Raw genomic sequence first — 14,395 nt, 5'->3', positions numbered from 1 at the left:
GTCTTGAAAATTAAAAAAAGAAAAAAAGAAAAAGAAAAAAGAACCAGGCCATGGTAGCACACGCCTTTAATCTCAGCACTTGGGAGGCAAAGGCAGGCAGATCTCTGTGAGTATGGTATGGTCTACAAAGTGAGCTCCAGAACAGCCAGGCCTGTTGCACAGTGAAACCCTATCCTGAAGAACCACAAACAAACAATCCCGTAATTCCAGTAATAGGAAGATAGAATCTGGAGGACTGTGTATTCACACCCAGCCTGAGCTGCACGAGATTCTTACTTTAAAGCATCATCACCATCATAGCCATCATCTCCATCACGACAGAACTCTACAGGCACAAGTGTGCTTGGAGTTCCAGCGAGACTTTGGGGCTTCTCATAACATATGAACAATGAGCACCCTGGTTTCCGGTCAGGCTTCTGTAGCTCTTGTCCTGTGAGGGGAGCTCAGATGGCCTAGGCTGCCCTTGAGTTTGGTATGCAACCTCAGATGACACTGAGCCTCCCTTTCAAAATGTGGGACTACAACCACACTCCACTTTTTTTCAACTCAAAAAGAGACTTTTGATATTTCCTACAATTTATAATTTTGTGTCACTGTGGAGGCTCAAAAACATAAGCCTATTTCCACCTTGACCAAAGGTCAGAGAATTGGAATTTACCTCAATTCCACCAACCACGACAAAAATACCACTTGTCAGGGTAGGGGCATGGGGATTAGAAATATAAGAGTATGAAGACGCATTTAAAAATAAAATAAAAAGCTGGGCGGCGGCGGTGGTGGTGCGAATCCCTGTGTGCCAGCCTGATCTACAAGAACAAGTTCCAGGACAGGCTCCAAAGCTACAGTGAAACCCTGGGGAAGGGAAAGGGTGCGGAAAGAGGGCTGTAACTTTCAGCCACTTGCTTGAGTACAACCTTGTTTTGACTGTAAAGAATTACTCCACCACATACATAAAAGGCCACTAAAAGCAAAAATATAACGCTAAAACCTTAAAAGAAATCAAAGATAACTACTAAAGTAAAAGCTAGCCTATTATAACTTATTTACTCAAAACTTCCATATCCCACGCTCCTTCCACTACTTGTTCTTTCATTGAACCGACTTTATTCCCCAAGGGGTGCACCGTTCCTGGAGGTACTGCAATACCAAGTCGATGCGTGGAGTGGGTGGAGCAAGCTCCTATTCCAACTCCTAATTACAAAAATACACTTAATATATTGTCCTCAGATGGAGGACGTATCAGATATTAAACTGATAAGAACAGATACTACACTTGATCTTAGCCAAAAGGCCGAGAAGCGATACCGCACACCCACCACGCACCCTTGCCCTGCGCCCGCGGGACACACTAACGTCCTGGTGACCGCCCGCGACCCTGACTCCCGGTTTTCCCCGCGCTTCCTTCCGCTTCCCGTCTGCGTCCGCGTCCTCGGCGCCTCACTCGCTCTCTCAAATCCACAGCTTCAGCTACGAATTCCACGATCGCGGCGCTCCCGGCATTCCCGCGCGCGCGCGCACACGCACGCCGCGTCTGATTTGCATGTCCCGCCCCCTCTCGAGGGGCGTGGCGACCTCAGGGTGCGCTTTCTCCTTGCACAGCTTTCGCTGGGCACTTAGGCGGATAAGTGGTGGGCGCTTCCGCTTCGGCCACCGTAGAGAAAAGGCGGATGGGCCGAAGTCCTTGAGCATCCTGGGAGGCGAACGGTGGCCGACGTGGGGGATCTCCTGTTCTTACTTCTCGAGGCTGGTTCCGAGTTAGGCGGTCCGTGACGCTTCCCCCAGTCCTGAAGTTGTGTGTGACTGACACCATGTCTTCATGTCCTCCCTTCTCTCACCTGGCCTCTTAGCAGTGACGGAAGACTCTCCTGCGCCCTTCGCAAGCGCGATGCTGGGATGTTGTAGCCCCCCGCGCATGTGCAGCTAATCCAACCCTCTGGCTGTTTTATTCCAATCTGCGCTCTTTATTGGCCGTCGTGTCATCAGGACTTCTCAGCCCTGTCAGGTGCCCACGGCGCAGTAGGTGCTCAGTGAGACGTTGGTGGGGTAGATAGTGATGTGAACACACAGACTCAGCTGGCGGGCTGCTGGCCTGATTCAGGGGTCAATAAAGATGATCGACTTAGCGGTAGTAGCAGATCAGGTAGAAAGATGGGGCTACGTTTCTTTTTCTGTTTTTCTTTTTCCTTTTTTTTTATTTTTATTTTTTTCCCCCGAGACAAGGTTTTCTCTTTATAACAGCCCTGGCTGTCCTGGAACTTGCTTTGTAGACCATACTGGCAGAATGGTCTCACAGACATCCTCCTGCCTCTGCTTCCTTGAGATTAAAGGCCAGAGCAGGGGCTCATTTTCTTTTATTGTGCCTGGGCTGCCCTGGAATACAATATGTAGACCAGACTGGCCTCGAACTCGGAGATCCACTAGCCTCTGCCCGGCAATGGGATGGTTATGTTCATAACCATTATATAACATTTGTTCAAAGTCAGATATGGCCAATTTTCTGGGTGAATGACCTTGGGTAGAATTTCCCATGCTTTGCATACTTCATAGACCTCGGCTGGGTACTAAAAGATTGACTATTGGAGTTGCGAGATTGGAGCATGGTATGCAGGTCCCTTCTAATTCCCTTCCCTTGGCTTCACCTCTGAGCCTGCAGTGCTGCAGTAGCCTGTCCTTCCTACTCCCTAGGCACATTTTCTAGGATCATCACCTTAGACCAGAGGCTTTCTGCATGGCGGGACTGAGAAGAGGGTAGAAAAGCAAGCTGGTAACAAAGATTTGGGAAGCTTATTCAGCAGTGTTGCCTGGACACCATGAGCTTTGTGTTTCCAGTGCTCCTTGGATAGACTCTTTTAAGAGGCTAATTGTGAGTTACATAGTACATAAAAGAAACAAGCCTCTGGATAAAATGAAAACAATAAAATGTGTGTCTCCGTGTCTTGTAGATCCCCTTCTTTATCCCTGTAGGTGACCACTGGTAGTTGAGCTTTTGCTCACACTGCCCCTTTGTGACATTGACTCCTTCAGGGCTGTCCAGACTGCAATGGCTTGAGTACATTTCCTAACTAGTGCTAAATGGGACTAAGGTTTCTGGAAACTTCTAGAAGCTTTCAGTTGACACCTCTCTTCTAGAATGTCACAGGTGCTTTTCTCGTAGTTCAAAAAAGGGCTAAGAGGGCTGGAGAGATGGCTCAGAGGTTAAGGACAATGACTGTTCTTCCTGAGGTCCTGAGTTCAATTCCCAGCAACCACATGGTGGCTCACAACCATCTACAATGAGATATGGTGCCCTCTTCTGACATGGAGGCGGAACACTGTATTGTATATGTAATAAATAAAATCTTTAAAAAAAAAAAGGGCTAAGAAACCTGTTCTCCTGTACTACCAACTGCCTTTCCTGACAGAAGTCCACCCTGTGTCTCTTGCTAGAGTTAACCTGTGACGCCTCTATCCTGCCAAACACAGATAAGTAAGAGACCACTCCAAAACTAAAGTAAGAAGGGAGACACCTGCCAGCCGGTGGTGGTGCACACCTTTAATCCCAAAACTCATGAGGCAAAGGCTGGCAGATCTCTGTGAATCTGAGGCCAGCCTGGCTTACAGAGTGAATTCCAGGACAGTCAGAGTTACGTAGAGAGACTTTTTCTTGAAAAACCAAAACCCACCAAACAAGCAAAAAGCAAAATAACAAGCAAAAGAAACAAAAAAGAAAAAAGGAGGCTCTGAGTGGACTTCATCGGGCTTGAGCCCTGAGCATCATTGATGGGGTCCTGCTGAGAATGCCTAGTGCCATGCTGTAAGTTCACAAGTGGATCACAAGCCAAGCAATGAGAGCTCCAGCTGCTCCATGGTCAGCCATACTATAGTAGCTATGTATGACCCGAGAGAAGCCATTTATTTAGCCCTTAGAGAATTCTTTATTCATCAAACAATAGATCCGAGTATGCTGGCGTGAGGATCCACACAGAGGAGGAATTCACTCTGAACCAGCAGTGGTGGGTTCCAGGTTACTGCTGGTTTGAAAATTGAATTAGGAAGCCTGTAAGGGATTATTGTCAGCCGGGCAGTGGTGGCACTCGGAAGGCAGAGGCAGACAGATCTCTGTGAGTTTGAGGCTAGCCTGGTCTACAAGAGCTAGTTTCAGGACAGGTTCCAAAGCTACAGAGAAACCCTGTCTTAGAGAGAGAGAGAGAGAGAGAGAGAGAGAGAGAGAGAGAGAGAGAGAGAGAGAGAGAGAGAGAGTACTGTCACAGTGGATGTAGTGGCACACACCCTTAATCCCAGCACTCCTGAAGAGGGTCAAGCAGATCTCTGTGAGTTCAAGGTCAGCCTGTGATGTAGTGAGTTCTAGGACAGGGTTATGTGGAAAGGGAGAAATTGAGAGATTGTTGTTGCAAGGTGATCCTGCAAAGAAATGAAAGCTAAAAGTTGGGAAGCTTAGCTCTAGGGGTCAGTCTTACCTGAGAGCTAGGAGTCTTCTCTGTTTTCTCCCAAGGTCCTTAAAATAACCATTCCTATGTGTGTGGGGGGTAGTAATTAAGAATATCTCTCTCTTGGGGCTGGAGAGATGGTTCAGTGGTTAAGAGAACTGGCTGTTTTCCTAGAGGACCCAAGTTCAATTCCTAGCACTCACAGAGCAGCTCACAACTGTTTGTAACTCCAAGAGTGACACCTCACACAGACATGTATGCACACCAATGCACACAAACTAATTTTCAAAAGACTATTTCTTTCTTTTTAAGTCTTCTTTTCCTGTAGAAAGCATTTACTCTAAGATGTACATTTTCAGGGGGTGATTTTATCTTTTGCAGATGCCAAGACCTGTGGAGCCCTTACCCTCTCATTTGGAGTTAAACCATTATACCAATTCTTCATGTTTAGGAACTGTATGGAAACTAACTAGACAGAGATTGGTTTCCCCGTGGTTGAAGCATTCATGAGGAGTCCAAGTAGCCTGGCAAGAAACCCAGTCTTTGTGCTGATATTTAGAAGAGGTTTAAAGAGTAGGGAGTGACTCAAAAAAAAAAAAAAAAATTCCCTACCTGAAGTGATTAAGTCCTCTCCCTCCCTCTCTCTCTCCCCTCCCTCCTCTCGTGTAAAAGTCCAGGCAACACATTATCTATCATCTATCTATCTATCTATCTATCTATCTATCTATCTATCTATCTATCTATCTATCTATATAGATAGATATAGATATATAGATATATAGCCAGGGGTTCTCTGTGTATCCCTAGCTGTTCTGGAACTCACTCTGTAGACCAAGCTGGCCTCCAACTCAGAAATCTGCTTTCCTCTGCTCCTGAGTGCTGGGGTTAAAGGCATGTCGTATCTATATTTATAATGTGTTGCCTGTCACTTTCATAGCCAAGAGAAGAAGGCCATCCTTTTCCATTTAGCTGGGCATTCGCAAGCAGAGAGGTTAGCCTGGAACCAGTTCAGACCTCTCATTTAAATGTTGCTGTGACTATTTAAGAGGGAGTCTTTCGAGGTGTTGAGCTGCTGCAGCTTTGCATGTGGCGTGCAAGCCAGTTTGCTGATCCATTGTAGGTCCTTAGCCCCATCTGTGCGGGCTGCAGCTCACTTACAGTAAAAGCCACAAGGTGGCAGCATGAAGACCCATCCAGGACTTAGAGCACCCGGAATAGGTTCATCTGTATAGAAATTGTCCTGGAGAGGTGCAGGACCATGGCTTGTTTGTATCTCGGTAGGTGTTATGGCGAAATAATATAAAGGAACAGGAAGGCAAAACTCAACAGGCACAAATATGTTTATCTGTGGCAATGAGATAGCTGGCCTGGAACCTGCTGTGTAGGCACAACTGGCCTTGAACTTACAGAGATGCGTCTACCTCTCACGTGCTGGGATTTGTTATAATTCTTGTAGCTTCTCTTTTGTTATTTTGTGATATCTTTTTTTTTTTTTTTTGGTTTTTCGAGACAGGGTTTCTCTGTGGTTTTGGAAGCTATCCTGGAACTAGCTCTTGTAGACCAGGCTGGTCTCGAACTCACAGAGATCCACCTGCCTCTGCCTCCGAAGTGCTGGGATTAAAGGTGTGCGCCACCACTGCCTGGCTTATTTTGATATTTTGCAATAAGGTGTTAATGAATGTTTATAAGAGATTAGTTGGGGAACAGCACAGTATGGTAGGTAGATCTGGGCGTAAACCTTTTAGTTGGGTTTAATATCATAAAACCCTGGAGAACATGGGGTACTTGGTATTGGGTCTAGGAGATATCATAACCTAGCTATCATTCCCTGATCACTGCGACCACTCAGGGAGCATTAGCAATGCTTATTATGGTAGGAGGCTTGACAGTAGGTGTAGATATAGGGATATAATTAGGAGTCTGTTGGGCATAGTGGATGGACACCTGCGGGAGTAACTTGCACATGGAAAAGATGACTGAGGTAAGGAAGACTATGCTGCAGGAATCAAGTTATGCATGGACATCTGAGTTTCATAATTTTCCAACTTTTGTTCTGGGTTCATTTTTTTTTCCTGGGCATCAATAGCCCATTTTTCTTTCATCTTTAGATATATTCCTTAAGATACTGGGCTCAGAACCAGCCTTAAAAAGATGGCGATATAGATCTCTGCTGTTGAATAATTTTAGGTGCTAATAGTTTTTTTACATAAAGGGATGTGGTACCCTACTTTGTTTCCCTTTAGTGAAAAACTTTTTTTTTTTTTTTTTTGCATTTTATTTGGTTTTTCAAGACAGGGTTTCTTTGTAGCTTTGGAGCCTGTCCTGCAACTAGGTCTATAGACCAGGCTGGCTTCGAACTCACATAGATCCGCCCTCCTCTGCCTTCCAGGTGCTGGGATTAAAGGCATGCGTTACCACCGCCTGGTTTAGTGAAAAGCTTTTGCAGGCCAAGTTGTTGGGTTTGAGACCTAACAGAATCATGGACTTGACCTTACTTGTGAAGTCAGCAATTTCTATCCACTGCAGATGGCAGCATCTGTGACCAGAGTCAGTTTACCGAGTGTATCAGCATCTGTGGGCCATGCTGCTCCTGTTAACAGCTGGTTTCCTTAGGAAACCATCCCTCTCCTGCTCTTAGTTCAAGGTCTCACTTTTCTGCTCTCCCAGTTTCTCATTTGAGCACTGTGTGGGTGTGCACGAGACTGGCATCTTCTCTAAAGCCAGATTCCCTGTCTGCACAGCCCATCAGGGCTCAGGCCTAGGCTTGTTGGCCGAGGGGTGGGGAAGTTGTTCTGTGTGCTAACAGGAAAAAAGCAGACCAACCTTTCTTCCTCTAGGACTTCCGTCCAGTTGTGATATCTATAGACAGAATTACTTCTGACCTAATGGGTTCCTTAAGGGGCTGCATTGCCATTTGCACTTATACCAGTCTGAGTGTTGGTACCACTGGTAATTAGCAGCTGCTCTCTACTCAGTGATGGTCACTCAGGTTTAGACAGGGTTTTGGGTGGACACACAAGGTTCATTTACTTTCATGGTAGACCTGTAGGAATCAAGCTATTCTAGGCAGTGGTGGCACTTGTCCCAGCATTCGGAAGGCAGCCTGCTCTACAGAGCAAGTTACAGCAAGGGATACACAGAGAAAAATAAGACTCTCTTGGTACTGTTTTGTTTTCTCATACTCCCCCCCCCCCCCACCGTGTTGGGGATTAAACTCAGGACCTTCTCAATGGTGGTATCTGCTCTACCACTGAGCCACATCTGGCCCTCACTTGTTTCTTCCAAGGGCTTAGAAACCCAAGTGTCTTGCATTGTAGGAACCACAGCTTAATGGGACTGAAGGGTGGAGAAGCCAGGCTGAGAAGCAGTGCAAATCTTGACTATGACTTTGTGCTTAGGCGATGCCTAAGCATGGAAAGTGCTCTCCCCGTCACACTGATCCTTTTCCTATCCCTTGATGGGACTGTCAAGAGTTACATTTGAATGCAACAGAAGCTGTCCCTGCTAAGCAAAAACAAGAATAACTCACAGAACAAGAAAAGTTCAGTAGGGATGCTCTGGGCACCCGAGGTACAATGGCTGTTACCTCAAGAAAATTTCCTAAAATAATTTATACCTTAACCTCAAGCATTCTCCATCACTGGGTCCTGGTTGAGGTTTGAAGTGTGGAAGGTATATCAGCTTGACCTACTTTGGTCCTAGCCTGTCCCTCAAAGACAAAGGAGAGGTGGGGATATTATAGATGCAGAAGGAACTCAGCTGGGCATAATAGTGGTGCCACAGTTTTTGTTTTGCTTTTCAAGACAGTGTTTGTCTGTGTACTCAGGAGGCCAAGGCAAGGGGATCTCTGAGTTTGAGGCCAACCTGTTCTACATAATGAGTTCTAGAACAGCCAAATATGCATAGGGTCTCACATTTATTATTTAATTTAAAAATTATTTTTTTTGCATGAGTGTTTTTTCTTCATGTGTGTAAGTTCACCATATTTGTGCAGGTGCCTATGTGTAGAAGTTAGCTCGATTCAGTAAATAACCAGGCTAGCTTAACGATAAACAATTATATTTTTACTTATTATAAGAGGAAACTTACAACACAGGAAAGTCCAAGTTCTGCTGTGTCCCGCGGGACTCACCCAGAGAGCGTGAGTACCTGGTCAGTCCAGGTTTTTTCTCCTAGTCTCCAGGAAGCCACACCTTAACTAGGCTACACCTCTCAAAGATGATTGGTTAACACCCCCATTACCTCTTCCTTTTGTCTAAACAAGATCAATCCAAACCCAATACAACTATATACAATAGGAACAGATACCAAGTATAAAATAACAACATCAGCAATATTAAGCAAGGAACACATGACAAATGTTTTAATAAACATTCTATTTCAATGAGTCTAAATCTTACATTGAAAATGAGCTTGGCTAAATCATGAGGAAAGTAACTAGGACTATCTAATCTTCAACCCTATCGAAGGCCTGAGAAGGGAGATAATATTACTTGAGTAGGCAGGAAGTGCAATCAAGCAGCTTCCAAAGTGAGCAGTATATGACAGAGACAATTGGCTACCTGAGCAATCACCCAAAACACTCATTTGCAACGTTGAAGCAACCAACTTTGGCTAAGGTCTAGCATAACTGACAGACCATTTTCAGGGGCAGGAAATTTTTAAAAACCGTCCTACCTTGTCTTGGCAAGATTTGACAGTCTTTTTTCTTGTGTCCTGCTTATCCATTCCAGATACTTTTGTCAGTGGTTGAGGTATGGGCAGTTCCTTGCCCAAAGGCCAGTTTTGCCAAGTGGAGTGTCTTTGGTGCTCAACATTCTCTCATGAATAGATTGGTGCTGTCAGGAGCAATCATGTCTCATGTCAACAGACCCTAAATTATTTAAATGCCATGTTCTACAGATCCTTGAAGTGGTTGAAGATTACCTATCTAGGCAGAATACAATCTCTATATATCTAAAGAACCTAATTAATCTGACTATGTATAACAAGCATGAACATCTATTGAACTAAGATATTTAATACCTGACTAAGACTTCATGTCAGAATACTAAATAATCTGTAAATAAATGTGCAGCAAATGAGGACAATGACCTCAAAATATAAACAATGTGTAAGTATCTTGATTAGAGGTAAGACTATATAATGCAATATGAAATATATATCCTAAAAGTTGTATCAGTATACAAGATGTTCTAAACAGATGTATAAATGTGCATGCAATCCAACAGAATAACTTTGCATAGGTGTACAAATATTGTAAACAGAGTTAAATATAATTTGAACTTGTATCAATATACAAAAAAACTATACCAATGTAAATTATCCATAAATAATAGCTCACAAATATTCACTCTATTACCCACTATTATTACCCCCCCCCCCCCGCCGGAACAGTTTCCACCCCAACCCTCTACCCGATACAAGCAATAATCCAATCCCTAGATGGTGTTCCCAAACCCTGAGGACAAACTTTTTAGGGAGGGGGGGCATCGTCCTCTAGAATTACTTCCTGCTGCCATGGGGGCGATGTTCTCTTTAGGGGACCCTGCAAAAGTAAAGTGATGGCTAAATTTCAAGATTACTGTCTAGATTTCTGAGCAGTTGATAGAGTTTTCCCCAAAGTTCTCATTTGGAGTTCTGGCCAGAACGTCATGAGAAGGTGCACCATGTCAGCAGCTGGTACCTAAAAACGGGTCTTAGCGTAGCACTATCAGCATCATGATGTCATCTCAACCAGGTGGAGTTGTTGCTGTGGGGCCCCATTTTCTTCCTGGAAACTTCAAAGATTAATGCAGGAAAAGGATCTGTAGGAAAGTCTATTGTTCATCGTGGAAAGCTTAAACATTATTCATAGACATACATTCAATAAAGAATGTGATATAGACAAAATACATGGAGAAAGTAAATTTCTTTTTTTCATCTGTCCCATACCAGATGGCTCCTGATATGAGACAGAAACTCTGAATGTTCCTTTTAACAACACGCTTGGATTTAGAGAAGTACAGAGCCATTGTCCAACTCCAAAGCCAGCTCTATATATTCATAAATATATATTTAAATGTATGTGTATTAATCACCTGACTTCATAAATCATATTCCTTTTTCTCGATGACCCTTAGTGGATAGTTATTTTTCCTTCTGTTGTCGTCCAAATACAAAGGTCTCTTGAATTTTTTGAAGACGTTTATTTTCCTGTAAAGACAAGAGCAGATCCCTGCCCCAACCCTGGATGGTTTCCTTACCACCTGTAAGGTTGTCACCATTGTGGATGAGCTGTCATCTCTCTTTTTCAAGGTCTCTCCTTTTCAAAGCAAATCTTTATTAATTTTGATGGCATCCATAGTTTTTCTTCTCCTGTGGAAACAAGAGCAAAACCTCTTCCCCAGCATAGCACATCTCCTGGTCTCCATTGTGAGGTCAACACATCCTTGAAATACACTGGTTGATTCAATTTAGAAGTTTTTTCCATTATCCAATGTCTCTTTGCTGCTGTTGTTCCTTTCTCATTAGTGTTTAAGGAAATTCAAGGTTAATAAAGCATTATGCAATATTTCTGGGGGTATTTTCCATCCCTTTTTGTTTGTTTAGCATATCCTTTATAGTTTGATTTGACCTTTCTATAACTGCCTGAATTGTAGGATTAGTTGGTATACCTGTAATATACTCTATATTATAATAAGCAAAAAAAAACCCCATTTCATTTTCTTAGATACATATGCTGGACCATTGTCTTTATTTGTGCAGGGATGGCCATAACTTCTAATAAACGAGTGATTACTAAAACTTTTCTGAACTCAAGAGAATTACCCATTGAAAACCTGAATACGTGTCTATGGTGTGGTGCATATATTTTAATTTACCAAATTCCATAAAGTGGAACTCATCCATTTGCCACATCTCATTCCTTGAGTACCCTTTGGGTTACTCCCTGCAGGCAACAGTGTTTGGTTATAGAAAGAATAAGCAGGACATTTCTTCATAATCTCCTTAGCTTGTTACCATGTAATAGGAAACTCTTTAAACCTTTGCTATTGACGTGATGTTTTTTATGAAATTCTGAGGCCTGCATCACACTTCCAATCAATAATTGATCAATTCCAGCATTACCTTGTACTAAAGGACCTGGCAGAACCATATGGGATCAGACGTGTGTTATGTATATAGGACAAAGCCTATTCCTGACTATGTCTTGCACCTGTATGAATAATGAAATCAATCCTGTATCATCTGGTACAAATTCAGCGGTTTCAATATGCAAGATAACTCTGCATATTGTGAATCAGTAGCTATATTGAGAGGTTCTTTAAAATCCCTAGTACCATAATAGCATATAATTCTGCTTTCTGGACAGAATTATAAGTGCTTTGTTCCACCTTACTTATTTGCATCAGTATAAAATGTATGGGCTCCAGTTATTGGTGCATCATGTACAGTTTGGGGAAGAACCCAATAAGTTCTCTTTCTAAGGTTAAGTCTATTGCTTCTGGGATAATTGCTATTAATTTCTCCCAAAAAGATTAGCACAAGCCCTTTGCCAGGGTTCATTGTCTTCCCATAACTTTTTTACTTCATCAGCAGTAAAAAGTTTGCCATGAAGGCAAACTTTTCTCTGTCCTTTTCTTGTAAAGGTATAGTGAAGAAACAATCATTTAAATCATTAACTATGAGAGGCCATCCCTTTAGTAACAGAGAGGCAGAGGAATTCCAGACTGTAGAGGGCCCATAGGATGAATAACCTTGTTGATAGCTCTAAGATCTTTCACCATTCTCCATATTTCTTTTTAACAACAAATACAGAATTCCAAGGGCTGGTAGAGTCTTCAATATGGCGAGCATCTAGTTGCTCTTGTACCAGCTGTTCTAAAGCCTACAGCTTTTCTTCAGTTAGAGGCCACTGTTTAACCCATATTGGTTTCTCAGTTAACTATTTTAAAGGCAGGGCCATTAGCAACTCTGAAGATTTATTAATTGCTTTGTGTTCTTGTACAGCCTGGTGACCTTTGTCTATAATATCTTCCAATATTTTCCCCAGAAACATAGGGTTTCAATTCCTAGGAACTGAACCTCTTGAAGAGGCCAATTTGGATACCAAGATTCTGGAGTAATGATACTTACATCCAAACTTGTGTCTAGTAAGCCTTCAATAAAAATGCCATTTATACACTCTTTGATGATTTATAGAAGTCTGCCAGAAAATACATTTCCTCTGTCCTACTGGAGCTTTTGACTCATCCTCCACTTATTCCATCATCCAGATAAGTATTTTTTTACAGTAGGCACTGCATTCTTTAATTTTCCTGGTGAATTTTACACAGTAACTGGGAACGACTAGACCATATTCGTCATGGGGGCCTATAAGAGACCCACCATGGAGTTTCTCAATGGTATTGGGTTGCCTGAACTGTCTCTTGTTGACCTGCATTCATTGGTCCAATGTCGGCCTTTGCCACACCTCCTACATATATCCAAAGGCTGAGTCCTCCTATTCTTGCCATTCCCAGAGGAGACATTATTCCTTGGAATTCCTTGTCTACAATCCCTTCTCAGATGTCCAATTCTACCACAATTAAAACATTTGGTATCATGATATCTCCTTATACCTTTGGAAATTGCATCTCTTACCCAATCATCGATATCACAGTCAAATGTCTCAACATTTATTGTATGTCCCTCACCCAGAATTTGATCTTGGGAAATCTTAAATTCTTTTGCTTTTCCCTCTTGCTCTAAAATTTTAGCCTCTTCCCTCCAGTAGTACCTCTGTCTTTGTACCTTTTGTCCCTGGTCATCAAATTTGATAAATTCCTCAATCTTTTCAAATCTTTTTACCACTGCCTTTTGTAGAGTCTGGATCTCCTGTCTAGTCTTCTGTTCTAATGCCCTCACTGAGGATTCCAAGGTGCTAAGTCTGTCCAGTAGAAATGATGTCTCACTCTTGGACATAATCTTTATAGCAAGCATATTCTCTTCCTGGAGAGACATTCTATCAGTCAATCTATCATAACCCTTCACCAGAGTCTCACTAATACATTCAATAGCACACATTCTCCCAGACAATGTCTTAGCACCCTCTGTCATTGCCTGGGTTTTGTTTGTTAAGTTGGCTGTATTCTTCTCCAGAATGCTGAATTTTCCTTTTAATCGATCATTATCAGTCTGTAAAGACTGTACCGTTTCTAAAAGTACCTCACTTGACTGAGTTTTGCCAGCTAAATTGTTAACATCCTTCTCCAGAGTTTTGAGTTTTCCTTTCAGAAGATTACTATCAGTCTGTAAAGACTGTACTTTTTCTAAAAGTACCTCATTTGACTTAGTTTTGTCAGCTAAATTTTTTTCATCCTTCTCCAGAGTTTTGAGTTTTCCTTTCAGAAGATCACTATCAGTCTGTAAAAACTGTACCATTTCTAAAAGTGCCTCATTCTTGGCTCTATTATCAAACCATGTTTTTAAGAAAAAAATATGGAGGACAAAGCTGATCCCCAGAATCAAATAGAAAGGTATAGGGGGGAAATCATATAAACCTTGCATGACATCATACATAGTATAAGTGAGTTCCTGGATTTTTAAATAGTCTGTCATTTTTCCCTTTTAAATTATAAACTTATATTTCAAATTATAAATCTTACCCGTGGTTGATTTTGAGCCGGAGTAGGTGCAGTAACTGTCACCTGCCAGTAGGTTTCGCGGCGTACTTGGAGCCACGTGCTTGGTTTAAATCTGATTTTAGATTAAATCCTGAAAAGATATGCTTAGATTAAAAAGTTATTCAGTATAAATCATAGACTGTGTGCTCCCTGAAGGTTCCTGGCTGTTCAACAGCCACACGAGACAGTCGGCAGAGGGAGGCAGGCGCCTCCTGCTCAGGACAGAGGGCGCGTTTTCCCTGGCGGCGGTGGGTGTGCTGGGCTCGGTGCGAGCTCCTCAGCCGTTGCCCCCCCCCCCCCCCCCCCCCCCCCCCCCCCCCC

The 14,395-nt window shown here is 42.9% G+C and overlaps 1 protein-coding gene and 1 non-coding gene across 2 annotated transcripts in view; both read right to left on the bottom strand.

Moving 5' to 3' along the window:
* Positions 1 to 1,112: 1,112 nt before the first annotated feature.
* Positions 1,113 to 1,303, bottom strand: LOC126489500 (U2 spliceosomal RNA). The gene has a single exon (XR_007588943.1). It is a non-coding gene; the product is annotated as a U2 spliceosomal RNA (small nuclear RNA).
* A 7,166-nt stretch (positions 1,304 to 8,469) lies between these two features.
* The window catches only part of LOC126489489 (uncharacterized), a 6,582-nt gene continuing 656 nt past the window's right edge, over positions 8,470 to 14,395 (bottom strand). The window contains exon 2 of the mRNA XM_050123802.1: positions 8,470 to 14,165. Within this exon, the coding sequence (XP_049979759.1) occupies positions 12,783 to 14,009 (1,227 nt within the window). The 5' untranslated portion in view covers positions 14,010 to 14,165 and the 3' untranslated portion in view covers positions 8,470 to 12,782. The remainder of the gene's footprint in view (positions 14,166 to 14,395) is intronic.

Source organism: Alexandromys fortis, unplaced genomic scaffold (genome assembly GCF_014885135.2).
Source record: "Alexandromys fortis isolate MF-2015 unplaced genomic scaffold, M_Fortis_MF-2015_v1.1 scaffold_220, whole genome shotgun sequence".
Lineage (NCBI taxonomy): Eukaryota > Metazoa > Chordata > Mammalia > Rodentia > Cricetidae > Alexandromys > Alexandromys fortis.
Note: the sequence above shows the minus strand (reverse complement) of the source record. Positions and strands in the feature narration are given on the sequence as shown.